Here is a 20,626-nt window from a genome sequence, read left to right as displayed (position 1 = left end):
CTGACACTTTGGCCAAGAGACACCCTTTTGTTCTTACTTAATTTCTTGTAGTAGAAGCTCATGCCAGTCTTTTCCCCGCCCCCCCCTTTTTTTTTTTGAGATAGAGTCTCGTTCTGTCACCCAGGCTAGAGTGAAATGGCACGATCTCGGCTCACTGCAACCTCTGTCTCCCGGGTTCAAGCAATTTTCCTGTCTCAGCCCCCCAAGTAGCTGGGATTACAGGCCCGTGCACCGTGCCTGACTAATTTTTGTATTTTTAGTAGAGACAGGGTTTCACCATGTTGGCCAGGCTGGTCTCAAACTCCTGACCTCAAGTGATCCACCCACCTCAACCTCCCAAAGTGCTGGGATTATAGGCGTGAGCCACTGTGCCCAGCCAGTCCTTCCCTTTCTTACTCACGACCACGTCGAGCCTCAAAAGTTCCCCTTGGCTCTCTAGATAACACATCCATACCCTGGTCAGAGACACTGATAAGGACACAGACACACATGCATAAGCCACTGGACTCCTTCCATGGACACTGCCTGAGCATCAATAGCACCAGTATAGGAGTACAAAGAAATTCTCGGCCAGGCGTGGTGGCTCATGCCAGAAATTCCAACACTTGGAGGCTGAGGCAGGAAAATTGATTGAGGCCAGGAGTTTGAGACCAGCCTGAGAAATATAATGATACCGTGTCTCTACAAAAAAAATAAAAACTTAGCCAGGCGTGGTGGTGTACACCTGTAGTTCCAGCTACTCAGGAGACTGAGGCAGGAGAATCACTTGAACCCAGGAGTTCAAAGCTGCAGTGAGTTATGATCATGCCACTGCACCCCAGCGTGAGTGACAAAGCGAGACCCTGTCTCTAAAAAAATGAGAACACATGGACACAAAGAGGGGAACAACGGACACAAAGAGGGGAACTCCGGGGCCTACTTGAGGGTGAAGGGTGGAAGGAGAAGAGGATCAGAGAAAAATACCTATTGGGCACTATGCTTATTACCTGGGTGACAAAATAATCTATACACCAAACCTCCGTGAAACTTTAGGCCAGGCGTGGTGGCTCCCACACAGTATACCTATATAATAAAACTACACCCATACCCCTGAACCTAAAAGTTATATAATTTAAAAAAATAAAAATAAATTTCAAATGTTGAAAACGAAAAAGAAAAGAAGAAATTCTCGTGGCTGTCTCATCTCTCCCCAGGGTTTCTTCTTTTTTTTTTTTGAGACAAAGTCTTGCTCCGTCACCCAGGCTGGGGTTCAGTGGCGTGATCTTGGCTAACGGCAACCTCCACCTCTCGAGTTCAAGCAATTCTCCTGCCTCAGCCTCCTGAGTAGCTGGGATAACAGCCATGTGCCAGTACGCTTGGCTCATTTTTATATTTTTTGTAGAGACAGAGTTTCACCATGTTGACCAGGCTGGTCTTGAACTCCTGGCCTCAAGTGATCCACCTGCCTCAGCCTCTCAAAGTGCTGGGATTACAAGTGTGAGCCACTGCGCCCAGCCAAAGGTTTCTGTCTTTAAATATGCAGAAGTGGCCATCTTCTTGCTTCTGGATGCAATTGCCACAGTAAATCGTCTATTGATAATGATAGTTATAGAAGTAGATTTTTAGGTTTGTGGGTATTTTTAAGCCTCCCACATAAGACAACCATCTATAAATACAGTAACTTTCAGTCACTTACTAAATACATCTCCTCCATATCAGCTGTCTTAATGCTTCTCCATCTCAAGCAGGTTTCATTAAATCCTGAAATGTTACTGATGGTCTGTTTTACTGCAACGGAAAAGAAACGAGAAATCAATTTACACTCTATAGAAAAAATACTACCTTTTAACTGAGCCATTTTCCAAGGATAAGTGTTAGCATAAGATGAGTTCAACAGTATTTTAATTTAGAAATTAGTGGTAGCAGTCTCAAAGAAATGCCACTTTTATATTTAGGTAAACTCAGTCTTGATGAAAGATTTCAGATTCAAAGATACCTAATCGGAGGACCCCTCTTAAGAATTATTTTGAGTGGGCCGGGCGCAGTGGCTCATGCCTGTTATCCCAGCACTTTGGGAGGCTGAGGCGGGCAGATCGCTTGAGACCAGGAGTTCGAGACCAGCCTGGCCAACATAATGAAACAAACCCCTTCTCTACTAAAAATACAACAATTAGCTGGGCGTGGTGGTGTGCGCCTGTAGTCCCAGATACTTGGGAGACTGAAGAATCGCTCAAAGCTGGGAGGCAGAGGTTGCAGTGAGCAGAGATCGTGCCACTGCACTCCAGCGTGGGCAACAGAGTGAGAATCTGTCTCAAAAAAAAAAGAAAAAGGAAAAAAAAAATTATTTGAGTTTATTTACTGCAAACTTCCTTGGCTTACTAAGCTAAAATTGTAACTCTTTGTCCTGGACCTTGTATACCCTCATTTATACAAATAAGTGTTGGTTTGAAATTCTGAGCTGAGAGCAACATTTCAGCAGAGAATTGCTCCTTGAGGAACTGAAAAAAGTGCTTTCAAGCAATCAGGTTTTTCATGAAGAAAAGAATAGGAGGTGGTGGGAATTCTCTTGGATTGGGCTTCCTTATCTCTTGTGAGCAAAGTATTTCTTGTCCTCTGCTCAGTTTCATGGTAATCAATCTAAAAGACAGTTCAGATCTGATACAGTTTAATGTAGAGGTACACCCCTCCTCCAGTAGTCAAGACTGTTTACTCAAAACCCTGACATCAGAGGTTACTTCCTTCAAAATGATCTCTGTCCCTAAAGAGGAAATAATAGAGGAGACTCGCTAAGAAGTTTCACAGGAACACTGGGATGATTAACGAGTGATAAAGACAACTCCCAAATTACCTGAAAGGAAGGTCTCATGAAAGGTAAGGCTGTATATTGTAACCCCCTGGCTTGACAGGTTCCTACAAATGAAGCCAAGTAGGTAGACATGACCCCTGTCTGTGGATTGGGCAGCTTGGCACAGAGAAAGCCTGCATAGGTCACAAGCTGTACCTCAAATATTGCAACACAGAGCAGGTAGGGAACAGGAGGCAAAGATGAACTGGTGATAAGGAACAGGAGGAGTACGGATGATTCCAGGTAATGCAGCCCCACAGCTGGGTAGAGACAGGTTTGGAGATTAGTAGTAGTGGTCCAAAGTTACACTTCTGAAACTTTCAAAATACGAATAACTCCAATAGTATTTAAAGAGTTCTAGACTATACAAAAAGGTGGAAGGCTCCCCAAATCATTTAATATGACTAAATAATCCACAATGCCCAATATGTGCAAGGATGGCACAGCCAATCACTAAACATCCTATGCCAAATTCACTTGTTGATATAAATACAAAAATCCAAAATAAAATATTAGCAAAAAGAAGTCAGTAGTACATTCAAAGAACAATACACTATGACCAAAGAAGATTTATTCCCAGAATACAGAGAGGATCATTATTGGGAAAGCTATTAATAGGTTAAAAGAGAGAAACCATGTGGTTACTTTTATAATTGGAACTATTAATACATTTAATATACTTTGTTAACTTGAAATCTTAGTGAGCTAGGACTTCATTTGACAGAAACTCCTTAGTTTAATAGGGTTTATAAGAAACCACTACACTCAGTAGTAAAACAATTAAGCAATTTCTAGTAAAGTTAAGAACAATACAAGGATGTCTGGTCTTGTAGCTATTACTGAGCCTTGAATATTCAAGAGATTCTAGACAATGCAGAAAAAGGCAAGAAAAAAAAATGAGCTATAAATGCCAGAAAGTGGAACAAATGATGCAACTGCCAGTAAATCTAAGAGACTCAACTAATCAAATATGAAACTGTTTGAAAATAATAGAAAGGCAACACACAAAAACTGATCATTTTCTATCTATCTTCAAGAACAAGTATGGTAGCCTAAATAATGACTCCCATCCCCCACCAGCATGTCTACATCCTAGTCCCTGGAACCTGTATGTTACCTTACACGGCAGAAACACTTTGCAGAGGTGACTAAGACAGTGAGATTATCCTGAATTGTCCAGATGGGCTCAATGTGATTACAAAGATCCTTATAAGAGGGCAACAAGAAGAGTTAGAGAGAAGATTCAAGAACGGAAGTGAGGTTAAACTGATGAACTTTAAATATGGAGGGTGGAGCCACAAGCCAAGGAGTACAGGCAGGATCTAGAAACTGGAAAGGGCGTGGAAATAAATTCGCCCCTAGATCCCCCCTACCCCTGAAGAAACACAGGCCTGCTGACACCTTGATTTCAGCTTAGTAAAACACTTCACACTTCTGACCTCCAGAATTATAAGACATTAAATTCATGTTGCTTTTTGTTTTTGTTTTGTTTTGTTTTGTTTTTTGAGACAGTATCTTGCTCTGTCACCCAGGCTGGAGCACAGTGGCCTGATCATGGCTCACTGCAGCCTCGACCTCCTGAGCTCAAGTGATTTCCCTGCCTCAGTCTCTCGAGTAGCTGGGACCACAGGCACAGGCCACCATGTCCGGCTTATTTTTCATTTATTTTAATTTTTTTGTAGAGACGGCGCCTCTATGTTGCCCAGGCTGGGCTCAAACTCCTGGGCTCCCACCTCGGCCTCCCAAAGTGCTGGATTACAAATGTCAGCCACTGCACCCAGCCCTCATGTTATTTTCTGCCACTAAATTTGCAGTAACTTGTCATACTAGCAAAGAAAACTAATACAAGTAGCAGAATATAATAGAAAAATAAAAAGATCCCTATTCATGAGATGGGATATCAAAGCAAACTTCAAATACCTAAAAATAAACCTAACTAGAAATATCCAAAACTTACACAAAGATTTTAAAGAAAAAAAAATTTTTTTTTTTTGACATACAGTCTCTCTGTCGCCCAGGCTGGAGTGCAATGGTGCAATCTCGGCTCACTGCAACCTCCGCCTCCTGAGTTCAAGCAATTCTCCTGCCTCAGCCTCCCAAATAGCTGGGACTACAGGCACGTACCACCATGCCTGGCTAATTTTTGTATTTTTAGTAGAGACAGGGTTTCATCATGTTGGCCAGGCTGGTCTCAAACTCCTGACCGCAAGTGATCTGCCCACCTTGGCCTCACAAAGTGCTGGAATTACAGGTGTGAGCCACCACCCCCAGCTGCCACAATTATTTTCTTATCTCATAGGACTATTTTATACTGGTTGAAAAAGCTTTTACAGACCAACATAGATATTAAATTTTAATTGTATATTATAAGACAAAAATATAAGCAAAATTGAGACATTCCTAAAATTTCTTCATGGTCAGTATATAACAAACACTTTTCAATCACTTCTCAATTAAGAGTTATTGGTGTCTATATTTTTCCACACAATAGCATCCTATGAGATATCTGTCAGAGTTTGGTGAGGCGGTATTTCTTCAAAATGTGCTCTTTTTTTTTTTTTTTCCAAAACTTTCTCACCATCCACTGACACCCATTCTGATGCTGAAAATTGCTCTTATACTTTGCTGTTCTGTTCCCATTGTGCTTTACATATTATAACACTGTGTCTCAATGTCAAATCATAATGTAGCTTTTTGGAAAAACTTTTAGTAGGCAATTGATCTCAAGACATAAATGGCACCACTAATGTCCATGACTAAATAGAAGTGACAGCACTATAAGCAACTATGACCAATATGATGCATAGATGGACAATGACAATTGTGTTCTTGGCAGCCACCTGACTGTATAACAATTGTAGGATTTCATAGATATCAAAATGTGAAAAAAAAAATGCCTCTGAGAATCAATAAAACATAACATATACAAGTATATTAACAGTATCATTGACTGTAATAACAAAAACTTGAAAGGGAAAAAAATACCCAAAGAACCTTCTACAGAGAATAAGTGAATAAATTAGTATACCTTCATACGATGGAATACTGTGCTTCCCTCAGAGAGAATGAGATGACATTATATGAATTGATATGGAAGTATATCTACAGGATATTGTAAGGCCAAAAGTCAAAGAATAAAATAAAACAGCAAAATGAAGAATAATGTATATACAATTATTTCATTTTTTAAAATTACACACACACATATGCTTAAGTAACCTAACAGTAGTGGTGAGTCTACAGCTCCTTCTGCTCACAGGAAATGTCTCACTGGCTCACAGTTCAGTTCCACCCGGGTCAGGGAGTGACATTCTCCCTCCAGGTTCCCTTCCCTCCATTCAAGGGGCTTTACAGTTTGAGCCACAGGCAGGTTGAACCCATGATGCGTTCAATGAGGAGAAAAGGATCCCCAGTAGAGCTCATCCCAAGTCCCTTCCTAGTGCTCTCAGATCCTTTGCTATGAAAGATACGTGCCACGGTGTCTCACACAAATCTTCCTTCTCTTATACATTTTTAGTGATTACTCTGTGTTCTCTCTTTTCTCCACCCACTGGGCCAATCTAATCTAGAATCCTGAAGTTGAAAAACCAGAACTGCAAGAATGCCTCAAAAAAGAGAAAATTAAGCTCTTAACTAAACTTTGTTTCTGCTTCATTAGTATGGGCAAACAATTCTGGGCAAAATCAATCACTGTTTCCTCTCTGGTCCTGTAGTACCCTGCAAATACCACAATTCTGCTTTATGTATTGTATTATTGATCTTTGTCTATCACCCCCATTGAACTGATAGCTTCTTGAAGAGAGAGACATCTTCTTAATCTTTACACGCTCAGTATCTAGGGTAGTGATTTAAACAATCACAGCAGTTGTGATTGTTTAAATGCAGACAATCAGCAATAAGGGGAAAGCTAAGCAAATGGTATTTCATTGACCCAGTGGAATATAAGTATTCTGAATAAGACATGATTTCTGCCCATAACATGCATTTCATTTAGGAGAGAAGTTATGGCCTATATAAGTATAGTTTTAAAAACAAGGGAGCATATAATAAATGCCAGAAAGCAAATGTAAGTATTGGTTAACATTTGATAGACATTCATCATGTGTCAGGTATTGTGCTGTTTCTCCATATGCTTTAACCCATTTGGTCTTCACAACGAGCCCACGATGTGGATACTGTCAATCCCATTTTCACAGTTAAGGCAACTGGGACACATAGAGGTGAAATAACTTGTCCAAAGTTACAGAGACAGTAAGTGGCAGATCTGGGATTTGAATTTAGATCATCTGACTCAAGAAGAGCTGTGCCAAACTACTTCCTGTGCCAAGCTACCTACGAGCTTTCGTCATAAAAGGAGAACAGAAAACATTACAAACTTTAAATTGCTGTTAAGGTTGGGTGCAGTAGCTCACGCCTGTAATCCCAAAACTTTGGGAGGCCGAGGTAGAAGGATTGCTTGAGCCCAGGAGTTTGAGAGCAGCTTTGGCAACATAGTGAGACCCGCCCCCCTCACCACAAGCCATCTCTACAAAAAACAAAAAAAGTTAGCTGAGCATGGTGGTGGGAGCCTGTAGTACCAGCTACTTGAAAAGCTGAGGCGGAAAGATTGCTTGAGCCCAGGAAGTCAAAGCTGCAGTGAGATGTGGTCCTGCCACTGTCCTCCAGGCTGGGTGACAAAGCGAGACCTTGCCTCTCTAAAAAAAAAACACACACACACACACAAACGTGTTAAATAGAAAAGTAAATATGAAATTCCAGCAAAATTATCTCTCAATCTCCCGCAAGTCCTTGTGAAGAGCAAGGGGGGCTAGAAGGGGTGTGTGAAATAGAAAAGAGGGAAGCAAGGTGGCCCAGAGTAAGCTAGGTTCACTCCCAGCAAGAGAAACTCCACTCTATGAAAAAGAAAAGAAGAAAAGAAAAGAGACCTGGTATATAGTCAGAGCGCTGACTACAAGGAAAGGATTAAAAGTCCATGAGTTGTCAGGTAGTGGTAAGAAAAAGGCATTGCTTCTGGGAAAGAAAAGAATAAAAGGGAAAGAATGGGTGTCCTTTGGAGACTAAGCAGTCGTGGGCAACAGAAGAGAGAGGGAAATGCAAGATCCTACAAAGCAAAAGAGAACCTAAACTGAGAATACATGATTCATGCCCAGCCTTATCAAAAAACAAAACAAAACCTTTAAAGAAACTGCATTTCACTCAGTGACAGAAGAGGGCACTCTTAACCTAAAAATCTTAGTAACCATCCTAAACCAGCAATTCTGTCCCTGGAATTAATGGACAAAAGCAGTTTGTATTTCATATATATATATACACACACACACACACATATACATATATATTATACATATATGTATATTTAATATACATATATATAAAATTAAAACAATGCAGCTTGTAAAAAGCTCTACATTTTTTTAAACCCACAAACTGGGGTGGTAGAGGAGTCCTATACATTAGTAAACTGAAATAAGTATTCTCAAGCATTTGGGGGTATGAAGAAAACTCTTTAAGTCAGAAATTTTAAAACTTTTTTTTTCTTTTTGAGATGAAGTCTCATTCTGTCACCCAGGCTGGAGTGCAGTGGCACGATCTCTGCTCACTGCAGCCTCTGCTCACTGAACCCTCCTGGGTTCAAGTGACTCTTCTGCCTCAACTTCCTGAGTAGCTGGAATTACAGATGTGCACCACCAAGCCTGGCTAATTTTTGTATCTTTAGTAGAGATGGGGTTTCACCATGTTGGCCAGGCTAGTCTTTTTTTTTTTTTTTTTTTTTTTTTGAGACGGAGTCTCGCGCTGTGTCACCCAGGCTGGAGTGCAGTGGCGCGATCTCGGCTCACTGCAAGCTCCGCCTCCCAGGTTCAGGCCATTCTCCTGCCTCAGCCTCCGAGTAGCTGGGACTACAGGCGCCCGCCACCACGCCCGGCTAGTTTTTTGTATTTTTAGTAGAGACGGGGTTTCACCATGTTAGCCAGGATGGTCTCGATCTCCTGACCTCGTGATCCGCCCGCCTCGGCCTCCCAAAGTGCTGGGATTACAGGCTTGAGCCACCGCGCCCGGCCGGCCAGGCTAGTCTTGAACTCCTGACCTCAAGTGATCTGCTCCCCTCAGCCTCCCAAAGTGCTGGGATTACAGGTGTGAGTCACTGAGCCAGGCCTAGAAAATTTAAAACTTAAAACATAAATGGACAAAAAACTAGGGAGGAAATGAAACAGGTGACTGAGTTCAGGGAAAAAAAAATGAAAATACAAAATCACATTAGAAATAATAAAGACTAAATTCCATGGTGCCTAAAGAAGGGTAGATTTAATTGAAGAAATACAGGAAAACAACTGAAAATAATTAAAATGAGATCAAAAAGAAGTTAAAAGGGTCAAAAATAAAGTGAATGAAGCGGAATACAGGCAAAGATCCAACACACGTATAATTAAATTATCTGAAGAAGATAAACAAGCATGAAACAGAATTAGTGTTTAAAACTATAATTCAAGATAACTTTACAAGAATAAAGAGGCCTGAGTAGAAATACTAAAGGGATACACTGGGTACCTGTGAAATCTGACTGCAAAATGGGGTGACAATCAACCCCAAAATGTATTCAAGTAAAACTATGAGATTTTAAAGATAAAGAAAGAAATCCTCAGGGTCTTCACTCAAAGAAATAAACAAATAAGATACAAGGGCAAAAGAATTGGGCTGTATCAGGCTTCTCAAAAGCCACATAGAAAGCAAGGCAGCAAAAGAACTGAATCTTTTTAAGAAACTCAAATCAAGAAAGTGTGAATTAAGATTTTTATATCTAGCCAAGCTGCCTTTCAAGTGTCAAGGCTATAGAGAAACAATTCTAAATATCCAAGAACTCAAGGAACACTGTGCTCTTAAGGAATCTACTGGAAAATGAGCTTCATCCAAGAGATAAACTGGGGAAACTTCAGTAAAAGGATTGGTGATAAGCATTTGCTATATTCAACTGTAGCTCTAAGACAAAAATAAAGATGGGGCGAGACAGAAGAATGATATATAAATGCTATATGTTTTCATAAAGTAGAAATAATGCAACTGAAAAACTGAGAGGAAAAGGGACACAGAAAAAGGAAAATAGAATAAATCAGTTGTGTCAACAGTTGAATGTCATAAAGGCAATACATGAATTAAAGTATGCCATTAAAAACTGTCAAACCAGGCCAGGTGCAGTGGCTCAGACCTGTAATCCCAGCACTTTGGGAGGCCAAGGTAGGAGGATTGCTTAAGGCCAGGGGTTCAGTTCTAGCCTGGACAATATAGGGAGAACCTGTCTCTACTAAAATAAAAAATGAAAATAACAAAATTAGCCAAGCATGGTGGCTGTAGCCCCAGCTATTTGGGAAGCTGAGATTGGAGGATCACTTGAACCCAGGAGTTCAAGGCTGTAGTGAGCTATGATCATGCCACTGCACTTCAGCCTGGGAATGAGACCCCATCTCAAAAAGAAAAAAAGAAAAAAAAACTGACAAACCAGCTGAGTGTGGTGGTTCACGCCTGTAATTCCAGCACTTTGGGAGGCCAATGGTGGGAGGATCACTTGAGGTCAGAAGTTTGAGATCAGCTTGGGCAACAAAGTGAGACCTTGTCTCTACAAAAAGTTTTAAAATTAGCTGAGCACAGTGGCTTACGCCTCTAGTCCCAGCTACTCAGGAGGCTAAGGCAAAAGAATCACTTGATCCTGGGAGGTTGCGGCTACAGTGAGCGATGATCAATCCACTGCACTCCAGTGTGGGCAACAGGGCTAGATTCTGTCTTAAAAACAAACAAACAAACAAACAAACAAACCTGACAAACCAGATGGTGAAAAGTTAAATGAGAAAACAGAAGGGAGTCAGGGCATTTTTTAAAGGTACAAAGGTAACCACTAGAAAAATATAAACCTTCCTTCAAAAATTAATAAATAAAAGCAAAGAAAATCTATCATACAGAGAAAGAAATGCAGAAAATATAACACAATACATATAGTAGTTGTAACATAAAATAATAGGACGGAGTTTAAACCATAAGAAAGTAGGCACTGCAATCCCTATATAAGACAAAGTAGAATTCAAATCGAAAAGCATTAAATATGACAAAGGACAATTTTTAATGCTAAAAGCCACAAGTCACAATGAAGATATAGTACAACTACCTTTGTAAAGCAAAAGAAAATATAAGAAAAGATATAATAACTATGAAAGCAGAAACTGGCCAGGCGCGGTGGCTCACACCTGTAATCCCAGCACTTTGGGAGGCCAAGGAAAGTGGATTACATGAGGTCAGGACCAGCCTGGCCAACATGGTGAAACCCTGTCTCAACTAAAAATACAAAAATTAGCCAGGCGTGGTGGCACACGCCTGTAGTCCCATCTATTCAGAAGGCTGAAGCAGGAGAATTGCTTGAACCAGGGAGGCAGAGGTTGCAGCGAGCTGAGATTGTGCCACTGCACTCCAGCCTGGGTGACAGAGCAAGATTCCATCTTAAAAAAAAAAGAAAACAGAAATTAATGATATAGAGCAAGAATCAAGAAGTTTTATCTATAAAGGGCCAGATAAGCAAATATTTTAAGCTTTCCAGGCTGACAGTTCTGTCAGAACTACTCAACTCTGCCTTTGTTCCAATAAAACTATTTATGAAAACAGGTGACAGGCCAGATTTGTTCTGCAAATCATAGTTTGTTAATCCCTGATATTGTGAGAGAGAAAAAAATAGCATATCCAATTAATAAACCAAAATCTTAGAAAAACTAATAAAATAAACAAACCACTTAGCTAATTTAACTTAGAAAGGGGGCAGAAAATAAAGATAAAGGGAGAAATGATCACCGAGACAGAAGAAACTTCAGAAAGTTAAACAAAACTACTTTGCAGATCAGTGCACAAATAAATTTTAAAACTTAGATGAAATAGGTAATTCCTTGGAAAATCTGGTTTACCAAAATTGACTCCATTAAACAGAAAAAGCTTACACCGACCAATTTCCATAGAAAAAATTGAGAATGTCATCAAGGAACAACCCCACAGAAAAGCCCCATACCCAGATCATTTCATAGAATTTGATGGATTCTACCAAACCATCTAAAATCAGATAGTCCAAATGCTATGTGAATTGTCCCAGGCATAAATAATGAAGAAAACTTTACAAATTCTTTTTATGAAGAAAGGAAAATACCAATGCTTAAACCTGATAAAGATAGTGGAAAAAAAATAGAGAAAAGTGTAGACCAACATCACTTATAAATATTGGTGCAAAAATGCAAAAGAAAATATTAGTGAACAGAATCTAACACCACATAAGACAATACTCCATGACCAAGTGGGATATATTACAGGAAGGGGTAGGACTGCAAGAAAGGGAAAAACTTGAAATTATATCAAATTTAAAAATTATATGTAAATAAAAGTTTTTAAAATATCTTGTAGTTAGCTTTCCTTTGCATGGTACTAAGGAATATTTTAGACTAAAATGTATGTGATCCTTTCTCTGATTTCAGCCTAGGAGAGAACAGTTTTGGAGTCTGTCTGTACGCATGATTAGAAAATGAAGGTTCTAAAAAGAATGAGATGAATCTATTGCCTTCAGAGCCACTTAGAACCCATTTAGTGGAAGGCTCCAATTCCAAACAACATTCATCTTTATGAGTAAAGGTAATGGATATGGTCCCACTAAGCTGGATCTACAAGGTCACTATCTTATCTGTTAAAAGAGCAAACATTTACTTTCTCCATACTTGGCATATTCAGATGATTGTATATTCCATGTAAAATATATGCCAATTTCTGGCTTGACCAACTGCAAGTATGGGTTTCTTAGGCTAATGGTGTGTAAGAAAAGGAGGGAGACTTCAGGCACAACGCTTCAACCACAGAATGCTGTTATAATATTTATCATTCTGTGGAAAAATATCAGAAACAACATTAAATGATTTATGGTCTTTATTATCTTTTGTTCAGACTGTAATTCTGTGAAGAGGAATCCGTTACAAGGAAGTTTTATCAAGTCCACATAGATCTCAAATTATGCACGCTGTTCAAAACCTGCAGCAGAAAGCCACCTTCGAAGTGATGGTTTTCTATCAGGGCTTTACTCCCCGGTAAGAGTGCTCTGTTCCTTCTCCTTGTAGGATTTTTTTAAATTTACCAACATTATTTTGGGAATATCTAAATGCATGCAATCTTCTGCTAAAAGGAACTGAAGAAAAGCATTCTTTTGTACATAAATAATAACAATTTTTAAATCTCTAATTAGAAGTAGCCTATATAGACAGTTGGCTTTGCAAGCTAAATATTGTCAAAAAGAATAGCTATAAATCAACTATCCTGAAAGCAAAGTTACTATTGTATAACTGCTCTATAAATAGTAGTATCATCTTAGTTATCCTTGATTTACATTTGGGGAGCAGTTTATCTTAAAGAGGGCAACAGGATAAAGCTGGGAGCTTTACTGTTATTTTATTGAAATTTATTGAATTTTTTATTTGAAATTTTTCTTTAGACAAATTTGGTATTGGTTAGAACAACTGTGAAATTTTTCAAGCTAAACACCTGTGACTATATTATATGGAGAGGAATTCTGAGGGTTCAATCACCCATTCATCGGCAGAGCAGATTCAAACAATTCCCTTGGCTCAGCTCCCTAGGCTCAACCTTCCAACAGAGGAGGGCAGCCTTCAATTCAAGCACAAGTCCTTGTTATTCAATTGGCAGCACAGAACAATTGCTCCGTGGGTACTTACAAGAGAAAACAGTTGCTAGCTCAGTGACACCAAACATTCATCAAATCTCAGTTGAGGGAAACAATATTTAGAAAACAATGCTTGAAAGAAATGGACTCCAGTCATACCTCCAAATAATCTAAATAACCTAATCCTACCCCTGAATCAAGCCAGATCAGCAAACAGTAGGCATTTCTAATGCATCTTTTCTGCCACTCTACACTGAATTGTGCTTTTCTGTGTTCAGGGGAAATATAAAAAAAATAGCCTTATAAAATCCTCAAAAAATGCTGCTCAGACACTGTCCTGTTTATGAGACCCCCTGGAATCAGAAATTCCTAACTGATTCTTAATGTTGAAAAAGAATTGTACTTCTGAAAAACACTGCTTCGTTGTAACATTATGGACAATGCCATGGTTCCCTTTCTGGCTGGATGGGAAAACTTAAACCTAAATTTGTGAGGCACTAATGAACAAGTAAATAGGTTATAAGGGCATGAATTATTCTTAACCTTATTCCTATATTTTTTATGTCTCTGTTTTTGTTTTCTTTCTTCTTTAGCCTAGACATCTAACCTATTATCTTTTATTTTATATACCCATGCAGGTCACTTAAAGTCTTTCCTAGAAATAAAACAGAATATAAATACTCTTTTGTTTTAAAAAATTCTACATTTAATAACAATGTAATGAATCACAATGGAAAAGATCAATAGATTTGACTGTATGGCAATCTAAAACTTTTATATGTCAAAAACATCATAAACAAAATTGAAAGAAACCATAAAACAGAAGAAAGACAACATAAATAATAACCAAAGAAGTCATGCTCTTAGTATATGAATAAACTATCTATGTCCATAAGAACATGAAATTTGATCAATAAATAAAATAATGATGGTAAATCAAGAAATTTGGACAAATTTTTCCTTCAAAACAAATGAATTTGAAGGAACCTAAAAGTAATTTAAATTGCTTTCCTAACATAGACTCCTACAACTATAATGGACCTTTCCTGTTCAAGATAATTACAGAGATCAGTGACCTTGCTTGAGTGTATCAAAGGTTGCTATTTACCTGTCTTTCCAGTTCCGTAAAGGAAAAGACAATTTTGGCTTCTCCTTATTCCCCATATGTTAATCCTCAAGGAAAGAACAGTATATACGTAATCTAACTGGTAGGAGACTGCCATTCCTTGAGTCACATTTCCAAGTAATAAGTTCATATATTACAGGTCGCCACCCAAATAAAATGCAGACTTGCTCTCTGGTACCCGCCTGTGCACAGGTACAAGGGGGACTCTGGGTATCTCCGGTCTTCAGGAGGTAAGTAACCAGTGTCTGCCACCACCCTTTCCTCTGCTTTTCAGCCTGAGACTGGGTGGGTAAGCCAGGCAAGGCTCCCTTCCAGAGCCACCTGCCCGTATTTCCATGGGGAAAGTAAGTAGGAAGTTCTACTTGGCCACAACAGCTAAACCTCATCCTTCAATATAGCTTTTACCTGAAATTCAGTGTTGGAGAGAGAGTTCCTGGAAACTTGCCCAGATCAATAAAGTTGATATTTGTCATTTATCTATCTGTTTGTCCTGTGCAATCTCATATGGAAAGGAGAGATAAGATTCAGTATCTCCCTGCAAAAGGCAGATATACTCATTGGGGTCTTGAGTATAAAGATAAGAGCTGCCACAGGGGAGTAAGGCACCATGAGGGAAGATGAGAGCTCCTAATCTCTGCAACTGGAATTCAGGAACAGATGAGGTAGGTAGATATCTGATTACCAGGAAAACTTTGCAAATCAGACAAAGCTCTAAGACACTGGGTTTTTAGGCAGGAGCAGATGGAATTATTTTAGCTTCCACTTTTTTCTTTTAGTCTTTCTTTTCTTATTATGTCTCTGCCTGCAAGAGCTTTGATATTGCCCAGAAGTAGCTAAGGTTTATGTGGTTAGAGCAATGCAACTCAAAATGTAGACTGACAATATCAGCAAGGCCTGAAAGCTTGCTAGAAATGAAAATTTGCTCCCCTCCCCAAAGGCCTACTGAATCAGAACCTCTGGGATATGGCCCAGGAACCTGTGTTTTCATAAGCTCTCCAGGTAATTGCTATATTTGCTAAAGTTTAATATGCACAGAGGGAGCAATAGTGGGAGGTTTTAAAGAGCATTTTGGGGAGCTAGATATTAGTAGACAACACTAGATTAGCTTGCCAAAATTCCGTTTCTCTTTATATCGTTTGGAATTTCATCCAGGGCTAAGGAGAGAACCGCAGGAAGATTGGATCCATGGCTTCTCCACAGGCTGAGTTCACTCCCACACCAAGGTCTTTTAAATGGCCCTAGATGATCTGTTTCACAGAAACTCAGACTGGGGATTCTAGATAAGAAATTGTTTGGGAGTTAAAGTAGAAAAAAAGTCCAGTGGAATTATTACAAACTCAAATGCTAAAAAGAAATAACAAAAAGTGTATACCTAGAACTCTGTTCCTAGAAATGAGATTTTCCCCATCTCTGAAAAAAGAATGAAATCAGTTTCCAAAACAGGTTTTGTTCTCACAGATAGGATAAGATTTAGGGAGAAAGGATAAGATTAGGGAGAATGAAATCAAGTGGAGGAAATAACACTAAGAAGAAAATTTGAAATCATACTGGCTCAGTTAGAAAAATATGACAAGGAAAAGTTTTAAATAGGGGAACGAGAATAGGCATTAATGAGAACTCTTCGTTTCTTCCTTAATAACTGGAACTGTGATACTCCAAAGCTAGAGAAATGTGAACATGTTTAAAAACAGAATGATCAGTGTAGAATTCTTCAAGCATCACTAAGTGAGTTTCAAGGTGGCATTGTTTTTGTAGATGAGGCAACAGGTATTGCAGCGGTTATAAGGACATCTGCCTGAGAAATAGAGCTGTATTAAACAATGTCCAGGGAGAATGACAATTGATCAAGCCCAGGCTAGGGTTTAGGCTGAACTGAATAGAAAGAAATGCCTCCTAGTGAAAATGAAAGTGGGAAGAAGGTTTTTTTTTTTTTTTTTTTTTTTTTTTTGAGACAGAGTCTTGCTCTGTCACCCAGGCTGGAGTGCAGTGGCGCAATCTCGGCTCACTGCAAGCTCTGCCTCCCGGGTTCACGCCATTCTCCTGCCTCAGCCTCCCTAGAAGCTGGGACTACAGGCGCCCGCCACCACGCCCAGCTAATTTTTTTGTATTTTTAGTAGAGACCGGGTTTCACAGTGTTCGCCAAGACGGTCTCGATCTCCTGACCTCGTGATCTGCCCGCCTCGGGCTCCCAAAGTGCTGGGATTACAGGCGTGAGCCACCATGCCCGACGGAAGAAGGTATTTTAACACTGGATGTTTGCGGCAGGTCCAGAGCTCTGTGACATCATTCTTTCTCTACAGAGACCTCAGAAGCAGATTCCAAAGTAATATGTGAGGAGAAGAAAAATCTAAGTCTGAAAACAAAAAGCAAATATAGAGAAGGAAAATACTAAGACCTAGAAAAGGTATGAGTCCTACCTGGCAATAAAGAAGGAACAGAAACAACTTAGATGGAAGGGTAAAGGCTTAGAGCTGAGCAGGACCTGCTAAGTAAGAATGTTCTCAGAGGGACCTTGAACATTGCAGGCTTATCTCTGATACAGAAAAGGAAGCAGGAACAAGAAGAAGTGTTTCAGTTCCCATCAAAGAAGCACCGACCATTTAAGTCTTGGAAATTCAATTCCAAGAAGCTAGGGCTTGGGTGAAATGCCACTAGTCCAGGGGATTTCCTGGACCTCATCAGACCAGTGAAAGTTCAGATTCTGGAAACCCAACAGCAGCTCACAGATCAGCTGAGGGTAATTCCCCATGGGAGACAAAAGGGAAAATCTCCTAACCAGGAAGTAGGACTCACAGGCAGACATTCAATAATAGGACCCTGTGGAGTCCAGAACTAAAACAATTTAGGGAATCTTTCTGGGTTTATAGAAATTCAGAGAAAAGAGTGAGAAATGGAGACAGGAAAGGAAGCATACAAGACAATGTATCTCACTTGAAGAGCTTCCTAAGATAAATATGGGGTGTCCTGCCCAGAAAGAAGGGAGGCTCTTTCACTAAACAGATAAAGATCTTCAGCAATGGTGAAGCTTGGGTAGAAAATAGGGCTCAAGGGAGCAATGAAAATGGCAAGGTTCTAAATCCCTGGAACGGGCATCAAGAAAGACCCAGAGCCACCACTGCAAATGTCTAAAATTTTCAAGGAGAGTACAAAATGAATCCAACTACCCTGATGAGAAGATATTTCCCAATCTACGTTTAAATTGTCACGTGGTAAACTCCAGACTGCTTGGTAACCTACAGAGGGTGAACTATGGCATGCTACGTTATACTTACTACTAGTAATTTAGGAAGGCAAAGGAGAAGATAATAACAGGCTTCTTTCTGAACTTAACACCACCGGCCTCTCATTTATTTATTATACTCATGCTAGAGTTTAGACCTCATCTCTCACTACTGTCCCCAGCTCTCTGCTCCAGCCATACTGGTTTCCATGGCATTCCTAGAATATGCCAAGGATGTGCCTGCTTCAAAACCTCGGCATTTGCCACTCCCCTGTACACCAAAGGAGTAGCATCTATTACAAAACAAGATTCCTAGGTTTCAACAGCTAGAACACACTCTCCATTCAGCAGGACACTCTGGCTGAGATTCAGCAGAAAAGATGTAGGATAGAAAAAATTGGGGACTTCATGCCTTTACATATTAGTTTATTTTACAAGGAGAGGTGGATTTTATTTATTCTTTATTTCTGTATCTGAGGCGATCTTGCTCTGTTGCCCAGGCTGAAGTGCAGTGGCGCAATCTCAGCTCACTGCAGCCTCAACCTCCCAGGCTCAAGAGATCCTCCCACCTCAGCCTCCCAAGTAGCTGGGACCACAGGTGTGTGCCACCACACCCAGCTAATTTTTGTATTATTTATAGAGACAGGGTTTCACTATGTTTCCCAGACTGGTCTCAAACTCCTGAGCTCAAGCAATCCACCCGCCTCAGCCTCCCATAGTGCTGGAATTACAGATGTGAGCCACTATACCCAGACAGATTTTATTTATAGATTTTTATTTCTCTAAGAATTGAATAATTGGAGGGAATTCATATTCAATTTGCGAGCATTACTATGCAGCTGAAAATGTGTTGGGGGGGTAGGTTTATGTTGTCATGAGGTGCTCCTTGTGCAAACTCTGCTGATACAGACAGGACAAGGTGCTAGGCTCAATCTGATATGAAAAATAGGATAAAAACTGAAGCCGGACACAGTGGCTCACACCTGTAATCCCAGCACTTTGGGAGGCTGAATTGGGAGACCTCACCTGAGGTCAGGAGTTCGAGACCAGCCTGGCCAACATGGTGAAACCATGTATCTACTAAAAATAAAAAAATTAGCTGGGCATGGTGGTATGCGCCTGTAGTCCCAGCTACTCAGGAGGCTGAGGCAGGAGGATCGCTTAAGCCCAGGAGGTGGAGGTTGCAGTGAGCCAAGATGGCACCTGGCACTCCAGCTTGGGTGACAGAGTGAGACGCCATCTCAAAAAAAAAAAAAAAAATGAAGTTTCAGCCTCAAGTGCTACGTGGCCCTCATGAGAGTCTAACACATTTCAGAGTCTTTTTTTTTTTTTTTTTGAGATGGAGTTTTGCTCTTGTTGCCCAAGTTGGAGTGCAGTGGCGCAATCTCAGCTCACTGCAACCTCCGCCTCCTGGGTTCAAGTGATTCTCCTGCCTCAGTCTCCCGAGTATCTGGGGTTACAGGCACACACCACCACACCTGGCTAATTTTTTGTATTTTTAGTAGAATCAGGGTTTCATCATGTTAGCCAGGCTAGTCTCGAACTCTCGACCTCAGGGGATCCGCCCGCCTCGGCCTCCCAAAGTGCTGGGATTACAATCATGAGCTACCACACCTGGCCCAGAGTCTTCTAAATGCAAAGGCCAAACTGCCCACCCTGACCCACAAAAGCAGTGGTGAATATCACAGAGAGGCCTCAGGGAGGTAGCAGCAGGACCTACCCTCTTCTGCTGTTTTCCTTCAAAGGGGCAGCCTCTTCTGGTTGCCCATAAATTTGTCTGATAAACCCACAGGATTAAAGAACAAAAGAAACAGTAGTGATGGCTGCACTACAGCCATCCCACTAGGGGGAGCTGTGGAGTTAATACAGTTGGCACCTAGGTGGCTTCCTCAAAAGGCTGCAAGGGAAGAATTTCTAAGCAGCCTGACCTTAATCAGGCCTCTGTTCTCTATGTCAAGTTAATGTGCTTATACATGGCCCAGTCCTGAGGCCGTTTTGCCTGACACAGTGGGACCCACGTTTCTGGTCTCCCGGAAGTTGGTTCTAGTTGCCGATAATGAATACCCTTAGGGTTCAGTTGTCTTAAATTTGGGGTGAGAGACAAAATGCTTTACAAAATTCTCAATTTAGGACTCCCAGGGAGCTCTGAATAAATCAGTCCACCCTTGGTCTGTGCCCTCTACGAGCCAGTACCCTGCAGGGAAGGGGATAAGTGGTAAGGTTCAGGCATCCTGAACCCCAGACACAGCTAACAAAGTTTCTTAGACCTGGAACCCCCGTCTCTTGACTCCCAGACTAGCACTCTTATGCCCCCTCCCACACACTGCATAGCTCAATTCACATAGGCAATTTGTCCTGAGGCACAAGAAAGAGAGACAGCCACACCCACCTGCTGGGGGAGTTGCTATTGTTATTTGCACCGAGTGCCCCTTAGGAGATCCCAGCAGGGTCACGTTCACCGCATAATCAGTCGCAGGGTACAGATCCAAACACACTACAGGCGCTCGCTCCCACGTTGTAAAGTTAAACGATGTTGCGTGACAAAAGTTATCCAGATACCACCTCTGACCCAGAACGGTAAACTGCCATGAGATTAAAAGAAAGTGTTGCATTAAATTTTCCATTGGCTAACAGGTGCCCAGACTATTAGCAAAATGGAGTTAAAGCAAGAAAGTTCCTTTTATTTATCCTTGCCTACTTATAATTATTTTTAAGACAGTAGCAAGCTAACCGGAAGAAGGACTTTACAAAGCTACCTTACCTGTCCTCACA

At 40.6% G+C, this 20,626-nt stretch overlaps 1 protein-coding gene across 3 annotated transcripts in view; it reads right to left on the bottom strand.

Annotated features, from left to right (window-relative positions):
* Window positions 1-20,626, bottom strand: part of SUSD1 (sushi domain containing 1) — a 135,506-nt gene that overhangs the window by 39,295 nt on the left and 75,585 nt on the right. For all 3 annotated transcript variants that reach the window (XM_025359486.1, XM_025359485.1, XM_025359487.1), the window contains exons 10-11: window positions 20,244-20,436; window positions 1,676-1,767 (exon numbers count right to left, since the gene is read on the bottom strand). In XM_025359486.1, the coding sequence (XP_025215271.1) occupies window positions 1,676-1,767; window positions 20,244-20,436 (285 nt within the window). The remainder of the gene's footprint in view (window positions 1-1,675; window positions 1,768-20,243; window positions 20,437-20,626) is intronic.

The sequence above is a fragment of the Theropithecus gelada genome, chromosome 15 (assembly GCF_003255815.1).
Source record: "Theropithecus gelada isolate Dixy chromosome 15, Tgel_1.0, whole genome shotgun sequence".
In the NCBI taxonomy this organism is placed as follows: Eukaryota; Metazoa; Chordata; class Mammalia; order Primates; family Cercopithecidae; genus Theropithecus; species Theropithecus gelada.
Note: the sequence above shows the minus strand (reverse complement) of the source record. Positions and strands in the feature narration are given on the sequence as shown.